The sequence below is a fragment of the Mastomys coucha genome, unplaced genomic scaffold, assembly GCF_008632895.1.
Source record: "Mastomys coucha isolate ucsf_1 unplaced genomic scaffold, UCSF_Mcou_1 pScaffold21, whole genome shotgun sequence".
In the NCBI taxonomy this organism is placed as follows: domain Eukaryota; kingdom Metazoa; phylum Chordata; class Mammalia; order Rodentia; family Muridae; genus Mastomys; species Mastomys coucha.
The window spans coordinates 137,786,795-137,796,760 of NW_022196904.1; the positions used below are offsets into that span (position 1 = coordinate 137,786,795).

A 9,966-nucleotide genomic window follows, 5' to 3' on the forward strand; every position below is an offset into this window, starting at 1 on the left:
ATCCCTCTGGAAAAGGTCACTTCAGAGCTCCTTGAAGGACAGCAACAGGGGGAAGCTCAGAGGCACTGGGCTTTGGTGGGGGTGGGGTGAAAGCAGTGGTTCTCTCCCTCAGGCAAATATCCTCCCCCACAGCAGTACTGCAACCCAGGGGCTTGATCACTTCACAGCTGCCAGCCTCTTCTGTACTAGCAGCACCTCTGTTTAGGACACACTCATTTTCAGCTTATGGTTCTCTTGCCCATGCTCACGACCTCCTTTGTGCAGCCATGGACCATGTCCCAGCCAAGTGAGAAGTAGCTGTGACCAGCTTGATAGCCACTTCATTGTGCCCCTGTGGTGGTAACTCTAGGCAGATGGCACGCGCAAGCCCTGCTGCTCGGAGGAAAGGAAAAAGTGTCCTGCACTTGTGACAACCCTTTGGTCTCTCTAAAGAGGGTCCACAATCCAATCCCACCTTTCATCTGTAGCTCAAGAAAGGGCCCAGATTGGATAATGTCTTAAAGTCTCAACCAGAATGCTTTAGGCAAGCCTCAGGCCTTCCAAATTAGTCCCCCTGCTCCAATCTTCCCAAAGCCAGGGGCCAGTAGACAAGGCCAGAAGGCTTAGGAAACCTGGAAGAAGTGGGTCAGCTGTGAACACGCCCCTCCCTGGGCTGTGGGGAGCTTGTTCCTCCCCCCTCTCCTCTCCACTTGCCCCCAAAATAGCTCCCTGAGCTTCACGGCCAAGACCCTCCCACGTCCGGGGAGGCGTGGCATGCTGCCCTGAGCCAGACTTTAAAGCCCCTCACAGCTGGGCAACTCCACTCCCCGGTTGGAGGCAGCGAGGAGGCCTTCATCTGTTCAGTTCGGCCCACCCTCCCGCAGCCATGTCCAGGCCTCTTTCAGACCAGGATAGGAGAAAGCAAATCAGTGTGCGTGGCTTAGCCGGCGTGGAAAATGTGTCTGAGCTGAAAAAGAACTTCAATCGCCACCTCCATTTCACCCTGGTCAAGGATCGCAATGTGGCCACTCCGAGAGATTACTATTTTGCACTGGCCCACACTGTCCGGGACCACCTCGTGGGACGTTGGATCCGCACACAGCAGCATTACTACGAAAAGGACCCCAAGGTGCTACAGGAGGGGACACCCTGGGTGGGAAATGAGCTGGGAGTAGGGCCTGGCAGAGAGCTGAGACATCTCAAGCATGTGGCAGCCCCCTCCTGAGGTCCAAGTTTTCTACAGCAAAATTGCTGTTTTAGGAGCCTGGGATTGGAGGGTTAGGGGTGCTAGCCAGAATACTGAAGAGGGCGATGCAAGGGTGCTCAGAGTAAGCAGGCTACACATGTGCTAGACATGGTTGGAGAGGCTGCTGGTGAACAGGAAATGTATACCCCTGTAGCCCAATTTGGACCTGGCATGGAAGGACATGTCAACAAATGTATGCATGGCACAATCTGCTTGTGCCACAGGCAGGGCAAAGCTGGGGCAGCTGGCATGGCAGGTATCAAGTATCTGGTAGGGTCATTGGTAAATGTCAGGAACCTAACACCCCACAAGCGGAGTGGGGGAGGGGCGGGGAGAGACCCAGGAAATGGGGAGACAGTGCCTTCACCATCTTCATGCTTCTGCTCATCTCCGGACTGAGGCCTAGGGGTGAGAGGGAACAGCATTGCATGGACAGAAGGCAGTTCCAGCCCTGAGTCACCATGTGACCTTGAAAATGACTTTTTCCTTTGGGCCTTGGCAACGTCTTCTTGGGGAGCACTCACAGCTGCTTTACAACACCTCAAAAGGGGTTGCCACCTCCCACAAGCACCTTAATCCCTGAGATAGGCCTGGCTAGCCTTATTCTCTAGAAGAGGAAACAGCCAGATGGAAAGGTATTTCAAAGGGATACAGCGACCAACACCTTTCTTTCCTGTTGGGCCCCAAAGTCTGAAATAGCTACTCTGAGCAGACAGAAAAGAACTGGTGACAGATGAGACGTGCTGGGGCCTGGCAGTAGGGTAGGAGGGTGAGAGGTCCAGACCCAGCTGTTCCTGCCTGAATGTCAGTGGGGTGGTCCTGATCCCTCTTCTCCATTTGCCTGTCTCTGGGCAGAGGATCTACTATCTGTCTTTGGAGTTCTACATGGGCCGGACACTGCAGAACACTATGGTGAACCTGGCCTTGGAGAATGCCTGTGATGAGGCCACCTACCAGGTGGGGGAAGCACTTAAGGTTGGGGGGGTACTTATGCTATCACTTGGGCCTGATGGCTGCCACCCCTTCCCTTAGCTGGGCTTGGACATGGAGGAGCTGGAGGAGATCGAGGAGGATGCAGGGTTGGGCAATGGGGGCCTGGGACGCCTGGCAGGTGAGTACATAGCTTGTGGGGATGGGACAGAGGAGTTTCTTACGTTGGATCCCTGATGCTCACTTCCCTGTACTCCTAGCTTGCTTCTTGGACTCCATGGCTACACTGGGGCTAGCTGCCTATGGCTACGGGATCCGCTATGAGTTTGGGATTTTTAATCAGAAGATCTGTGGGGGCTGGCAGGTAAGCCACCCAGACCTCAACCTTGTGGTGCTTAGTAACAATAGAGAGGTTCCCCATTTGGTCATCTATCTCTGGATAGGTCCAGAACTCACCCCAGCTCCCCAGATAAACTTCCTTTTCTCATGTCCCTTGCTTCAAAGCCTGGTGAGCCCCCTGTGGGTTCACCCCTGTGGGATGCTTGGGACATACTGTGTCCTGATGGAAGACTCACCCTGACCCACTACTCACAGTATGTGAGTACCTGGAGCTCATGTCACCTATGTTCTCCCCAATCCTCTAGATGGAAGAAGCTGACGACTGGCTTCGCTATGGCAACCCCTGGGAGAAGGCCCGCCCAGAGTTCACACTGCCTGTGCACTTCTATGGTCGAGTGGAGCACACCAGCCAGGGTGCCAAGTGGGTGGACACACAGGTGAAGATGAACACGGCCACAGATTCTGGGGGGACTAAAGAACAGGCAGAAAGGAGGGGAGCTCCCTGAGAAAACAGGACACAGGAAAGAGGTGGACAGGTACTGAACCCCCTGCAATTTTACAAAGGAGGACACAGGCTCAGAAAGGTCAAGAGAGTTACTGGAGTCACACAGCCAGAGCAGGGAGAGGCTCGCCAGGGCTAGCCAGGAGGCAGGCAAAATTTAACCCTGGAAGGAGGGATGAAGTATCCCTCCTCCAGCAGCACGCCACCCTGACACTCCTTTCCTGGACACAAGACTTAGAGCAGTGACTGTAGTCATCTCTGCATATCCGTGCCGGGGACCCAATGAAGGCAGCAGCCCCAAGAGAGAGGCAGGAAAAAAAATGGGGCCTCTTGGGTGGCTCTGGCATGCTCAAAGCCACACAGCAAGTTGAGGGAGTCTGAAAGGCCACCCGGATCGGATGCTCCAGTCTGTGGCTCCCTCCTACGTGTGGCTGCAGTTATCAGTCTCCTCCAGGGCTGCATGGGAAGCCATGGACCTTTGGAAATGGTGTTTATTGCCCTTTGCTCTAGGCCTGGGCCCAGTCAGAGCTGCTGCTGCTGCACGTGCCAGGTGCCCCAGGCAGCCTGGCACAGTAAGCTCTGGCTGGAAAAGTTGCAGACCTGGCTCCCTCTGGCTTTCGACCTGCTGTCTGTTCAGACAGTCCCTCTGTCTCTCTCACATGCATTCCCCTCTGCCCCATCAAGGGTGTCACTTGGTGTCTGGGAGGCAAGCTGAGGCTCCATATAGAGACTCCTCTGGAGGTGCCACTAGCATTGTAGTAGCTGGCAGTTCTGTGTAGCAAATTGGTATTATAGATCATGGGAGGTAGGGCTGGCTGGCTTTGGTTACTGCTAAACTAGCCCAGTGGCTACTTAGATGTAAGACCTCAGGATAGAATTGACCCCTGTGTAATCTTCATCCGGAACCCGAGATCCCCCAGCCCTCTCTTGAGTCCAGTGTGGTCTCATTTGATCAGGCCAGGCTGTGGAGCAGCCACCAACAGACTCGCTTTGGCATCTTCATTTGTCACTCTTTCCCTTCCCAAAATCTTCATGACAGTCTAAGGAGGCAGGTGTTGGGATTTCCCGTGGGATGCTGGAGAGGCCTTATGTAATTACTTACTGAGGACTGAGAGGTTCTTGCACCTGTTTGGCAAGTATTGTACCACTGAGCTATATCCTCAGCCCCTTTTTTATTTTTTACTTCACAAGGGCCTCCCTACATTGCCCAGACTGGTCTTGAACTTACCCAGTAACCTAGGCAAGCCTTGAACTTATGATCCTGTGGCCTTAGCTTCTCCAGTGGCTGGGATTCCAGGCCTGTACCAGCAGGCCTGGCTTCTTTTTATAGATGAGGCTCATAGAGGCTCCATGACTTGTTCCTGGGAACCCAGCTAGTAAGCCTCACAGAGCGGGGAACTGTAGTCTACCTCAGGCATTGGCGGAGTTTAGTGACAGCGATTTGAACTTTAGCTCTTGGAGGGGGAGGCCCCACAAACCAGATTCAGGGCCGGACTCCGGCAGCCTGTCCAGCTTCTGACTCAGGTACCCTCTGTAGGTAGTGTTGGCCATGCCCTATGATACTCCTGTGCCTGGCTATCGGAACAACGTTGTCAACACCATGCGCCTCTGGTCGGCCAAGGCACCTAACGACTTCAACCTCAAGGACTGTGAGTCCCTCTGCTGGTAGCTGGCAGCCCTTGTTACCCCTGCTTGGCCCATGCCCAGCTCCAGCCTCACCCTGACCCACTTTGTCCCTCAGTCAACGTCGGCGGCTACATCCAGGCTGTGCTGGACCGAAACCTGGCTGAGAACATCTCACGTGTTTTGTACCCCAATGATAACGTGCGTCGCCCTTCAGACTGGAGACTGGAAGCCCAAATCCCTGGGGAGGGACAGGGGAGCTAGGGGACTTTTGCGACTGTCCTAGTCCTTTATTACTGTTCCCGTGTGTCCTATCAAGTCCTTTGAGTCCTGAGGGAGGGGCTGGAGTATGACATTTCCTGAGAACTGTTTTCCTGGGGAACGCTCACAGGACTTCAAGTTCATCAATGTCTTTCTGATACCCTCTGTTATAGTTATTTGGTGGGGCAAAGACCCCTGGGTGGGGGCAGTTTAGGGCTCTGGGACATTGTGTGGTAGGGGCTCTCCTGGTCACACCCACAGTAGTTTAGGCCCCCTCCTGCCATCTCAACTGCACTCCGCCTTGCACCTTAGTTCTTTGAAGGGAAGGAGCTGCGGCTGAAGCAGGAGTACTTCGTGGTGGCTGCCACTCTCCAGGACATCATCCGGCGCTTCAAGTCCTCCAAGTTTGGCAGCCGTGATCCTGTGCGCACAAACTTTGACGCCTTCCCTGATAAGGTAGCATGCTGGCCTGAAGGCCTCTGTCTCCCTCTCTCTTGAGTCCCATAGCCTCCTCCTTCCAGCCTTACTTCACAGATGAGTGGAGGCTGGGAGTGTATGGGGGGATGGCTTGCTCAGCTCTGGATCTTCAGGCACCAGCGATACTGATACCGCTCCAGCTGCCACCATGCCTGGCCCCAGCCCAGCCACAGAACTTGCCTTTTGGGGATTCTGAAGGGGCAAGGAGCATTCACAATAGCCCTTGGTCTGGAACCCATCCTGACTTGCCCCTCCTCTCCCACAGGTGGCCATCCAGCTCAATGACACACACCCCTCTTTGGCCATCCCTGAACTGATGAGGATTCTGGTGGACCTGGAACGATTGGACTGGGACAAGGTGGGTATCAGCCACTTCAATCCTACAGGAGCCACTCTGTCCTAGGGTCTCCTTCCTAGTGGGAGCAAGAAGGTCAGCAGTGGGCTGAACTAGGACTATGGACCAGAGAGCTCACTGAAACCCAGCTGGGCCCTGGGGGAGCCATTCACTGCACAGCGTGTGGAGAACATCTGTCCTGACTTCCTGCATTGTATGCCAGGCCTGGGACGTGACAGTGAAGACCTGTGCCTACACCAACCACACAGTGCTGCCTGAAGCCCTGGAGCGCTGGCCAGTGCACCTCATGGAGACACTGCTGCCCCGCCACTTGCAGATCATTTATGAGATCAACCAGCGGTTCCTTAACGTGAGCAGGGGCTGCGTGGGAGTGGGGCCCCCAGCCTTGAAGTCAGGAAGCCTATGGGCTGAGTGTGTGGGTTTGAGGGAGCGGGGCTGGAGAATTATCCTGGGTCCTGATCGATCCTGGATCCTGGTCTTAGCTCTTGGCTCTTTGGGGGGCACAGCGGGTGGCGGCCGCCTTCCCTGGGGATGTAGATAGGCTGCGACGCATGTCACTCGTGGAGGAAGGAGCGGTGAAACGCATCAACATGGCACACCTGTGCATTGCTGGATCACACGCAGTCAACGGTGTGGCTCGCATCCATTCGGAGATCCTCAAGAAAACCATGTAAGCCTTTCCATAAGTCCCGCTATACCACACATCCACCGCGTACAGACCCCGCCCCTTCACCTGACACCAGCCAGGATTTCCTCCGCAGACCTCTCATTTCCTCTCATTTCCTCCGCAGACCTCTCCCCCGAGTGACCTTTCACCCTGTGTGGTCACTCAGGGCAGACTTAGCAGCAAGCAACCATAACATTGAGCCCTCTCACCCACCTCACAGGTGGCAGGTGACTCATTCTTCCATTCTTAGAACACACTAGCTTTTGTTTGTTTGTTTTTTGTTTTTTGAGACAGGGTTTCTCTGTGTAGCCCTGGCTGTCCTGGAACTCACTCTGTAGACCAAGCTGGCCTTGAACACACTAGCTTCTTAACAGTACAATCCTGTCCCAGATGACCCCCCTCTTACACACAGCACCCCTACCTGCCAGGTAGAAGGGCGCTTCAGAGTTGAGTGGTGACCCTCACCCAATCCCACCCTGCAGCTTCAAGGACTTTTATGAGCTGGAACCTCACAAGTTCCAGAACAAGACCAATGGCATCACCCCTCGGCGCTGGCTGGTTCTGTGTAACCCTGGCCTGGCGGAGGTCATTGCTGAGGTGAGGGATGGGACAAATAGAGGTCACTACAAGATAGTCAAGTGGGTAGCTCCCTATGCAATGGCCCCAGCTCAGGACTACAATCCTGTACTGTGTTCCCAAGGCTGGCATCCACTTGGGGGAAGGGGCCCTGTTTTCTGACTTGAACAAGCTTGCTCTCTGGCTAGCAGAGGACCTAGCTATATAGAGGCCAACCTGCTGGAGTTCACAGTCTAATGGAACGTGTTGCTACATCTGAAGGGGGACTGCAAAGGGGCAGAGGTTTGGAGGGGAGGCTAGACCAGGTCATGCCAACAGAAGGAAAGGGCAGAGATCAGGAGGTCTGCCGGGGTCAGGTGGAGCAGTCACTGAAGGGCTCAAGTGTTAGTGCAGGTGAGAGATGGCTATGTTCACAGTGTTAGTGCCGGTGAGAGATGGCTACGTTCACAGTGTTAGTGCGGGTGGAAGATGGCTACGTTCACATTCCTCTAGCTAGGTGGCTTTGGGAGAAGTCCAAGATGGAAGGGTCTAGTCAGCCCGGTAGATGGAGGCCAGGATGGGCTGGTCTTGGCTAAAAGCTGTCTTCCCACAGCGCATTGGTGAGGAGTACATCTCAGACCTGGACCAGCTGCGCAAGCTACTCTCTTATGTGGATGATGAAGCCTTCATCCGTGATGTGGCCAAAGTGAAACAGGTGGGGAGGCCCCAAAACCTGGGACTCCTGTCTCAGGAGGGACATCTCCTGCATCTGGAGAGGACAGGAAGGGGTCTGACGGCTGAGTCAGGAGCAGCCACTGGAGCCCATCTCTCCTACCAGGCCATCAGTAGTGGGAGGCTATCTGCTATCATGGAGAGAATGTCAGCAATGATTAATAATGTCTGCCTTGGTGCAGGGGCTGAGGGAAGTCGTAGCGAGCTTCATAGCGTCTGCTTTCCCGGTCTATATGAGGGGGAAACAGTGAGTCTGTAGGATTGTTTTGAAGCTGAAGCACCTCTGGTGAACCCTCTGCCTCCTCAATCTGTAGGAAAACAAGTTGAAATTCTCTGCATACCTCGAGAGGGAATACAAAGTGCACATCAACCCCAACTCCCTCTTTGACGTCCAGGTGAAAAGGATTCATGAATATAAGCGCCAGCTTCTCAATTGCCTTCACATCATCACCTTGTATAACCGTGAGTGGCTGGGACCTTCCTGACTCAGTCCCCAGGGCCTGGCCTCTTCCAGAGTGCCACCAGCGGCTACATCAGCATCTTCTGGGGGCTGGTGACTACCCTTAGATGATGTGGTGGTATTCCCACGTTTTAGTTTCATTTCCTGTTGCTGTCATAAGATTCTCCAACAAAAGCACTTAAGAAAAAAAGGGGGTTGTGTGGCTCAGCGTTCCAGATTACAGCCTGCCACTGTGGGGAGGCCAAGGCAGCTAGTCACATTCCATCTTCAGTCAAGAGCAGAGAATGCATGCATGCCAGTGGTGCACTCACTCTCTCTCTCTCTCTCTCTCTCTCTCTCTCTCTCTCTCTCTCTCTCTCTTGCTCTCTTGCTCTCTCTCTGAGGCAGGATCTTACTATGTAGCCTCAGCTTGCCTGGAACTTACCATGTAGCCCAGGCTGTCCTTGAGCTCACAGAGATCTGTCTGTCTCTGCCTTCTGAGTGCTGGTGCTGAAGGCATGTGCTATCCTGTCAGATCCTCCATTCGTATATAATTTTTTTTTTTACATTTACTTATTTGTTGCGTGTTGTATGTATGTATGCATGCCATGATGCATCACCCCTGTGAAGGGTTCAAGAGTTAGTTCTTTTCTTCTACCTTGTGCATCCTAGAGTTTGAACTCAGGTCATTAGACTTGGCAGCCAGTGCCTCTACCTGCTAAACCATCTCGCTGGCTCTGCTTTCTCCAGTCTCACACAGTATAGAATACCCCACTTAGAGAAAAGTGTCACCCCCTCTATTAATATAATCAAGACAATCCCTTACCAACATGGCCAGAGGCCTGCCCCTGCCCCCCCCCGCACCCCACCAGGTGATTCTAGAGTTTGTCAAGCGGACAGCAACCATAACACCCACATCTCAGAACAAATGGAGGCTCAGTGAAGGAGACCTGACAGACACAGAACAAAACGACCAGCCCATGCTGGCGCTATCCATGTCCCAGCCCTGCCTGTGGCTGCCTGTGTTGTTAAACACCCAGGCCTGATGCTTCTCTTCTCTACAGGCATCAAAAGGGAGCCCAATAGGTTTGTGGTGCCAAGGACTATCATGATTGGAGGCAAGGTGAGAAACCTATGGCAGATTGGCCCTGGGTCTTGAACATAGGCCTGGGCAGTCACAAGATCAAGGCAAGGTTTGGGAAGGAGGGTAAAACACTGACCCCACACTGACCCACAGGCTGCACCTGGGTACCACATGGCTAAGATGATCATCAAGCTTATCACTGCCATTGGGGATGTGGTCAACCACGACCCTGCGGTAGGAGATCGCCTCCGAGTCATCTTCCTGGAGAACTACCGAGTCTCACTGGCTGAGAAAGGTGGGTGCGGCAGTGGCTGCAGGGCAGCTCTAGTTAGTGCCAGGGGATGGGGGGGGGTCTTTAGCCATCTTTTCCTGGCCTATGGTCAGGGTAAAGAAAAATTGGAGGGGCTGGGGAGATGGCTCAGCGGTTAGGAGCATTGGCTGTTCTTCAGATGTTCTGGGTCTGATTGCCAGCACCAACATGGCCATTTACAACCTTCTGTAATATAACTGCAGTCTAGGAGATCTGATGCCATCTTCCGGTCTCTACAGGCACTGCATGTGTGTGGTACATATACATACAAGCAAAATGCCCCATCCACAGAAAATAAAATAAAAATTATTTAAAAAATGATATGATGGGCCAGGCGGTGGTGGCGCATGCCTTTAGTCCCAGCACTTGGGAGGCAGAGGCAGGCGGATTTCTGAGTTCGAGGCCAGCCTGTTCTATAGAGTATCAGGACAGCCAGAGCTACACAGAGAAACCCTGTCTTGAAAAAC

At 53.7% G+C, this 9,966-nt stretch overlaps 1 protein-coding gene across 2 annotated transcripts in view; it reads left to right on the forward strand.

The window, feature by feature from the left end:
- The first annotated feature begins 557 nt into the window (after window positions 1-557).
- Window positions 558-9,966, forward strand: part of Pygm (glycogen phosphorylase, muscle associated) — a 14,986-nt gene continuing 5,577 nt past the window's right edge. Inside the window, exons 1-16 of one of the 2 annotated variants that reach the window (XM_031389439.1) lie at window positions 558-1,108; window positions 2,081-2,182; window positions 2,258-2,336; window positions 2,416-2,519; window positions 2,800-2,931; window positions 4,534-4,645; window positions 4,738-4,820; window positions 5,193-5,336; window positions 5,623-5,715; window positions 5,915-6,061; window positions 6,219-6,382; window positions 6,862-6,976; window positions 7,548-7,649; window positions 7,981-8,128; window positions 9,170-9,228; window positions 9,343-9,484. In XM_031389439.1, coding sequence (XP_031245299.1) covers window positions 866-1,108; window positions 2,081-2,182; window positions 2,258-2,336; window positions 2,416-2,519; window positions 2,800-2,931; window positions 4,534-4,645; window positions 4,738-4,820; window positions 5,193-5,336; window positions 5,623-5,715; window positions 5,915-6,061; window positions 6,219-6,382; window positions 6,862-6,976; window positions 7,548-7,649; window positions 7,981-8,128; window positions 9,170-9,228; window positions 9,343-9,484 — 1,969 coding nt within the window. In that variant the 5' untranslated portion in view covers window positions 558-865. Of the gene's footprint in view, window positions 1,109-1,685; window positions 1,861-2,080; window positions 2,183-2,257; window positions 2,337-2,415; window positions 2,520-2,799; window positions 2,932-4,533; window positions 4,646-4,737; window positions 4,821-5,192; window positions 5,337-5,622; window positions 5,716-5,914; window positions 6,062-6,218; window positions 6,383-6,861; window positions 6,977-7,547; window positions 7,650-7,980; window positions 8,129-9,169; window positions 9,229-9,342; window positions 9,485-9,966 lie in introns of those variants that run through there. The other variant, XM_031389440.1, reaches the window with a different exon arrangement.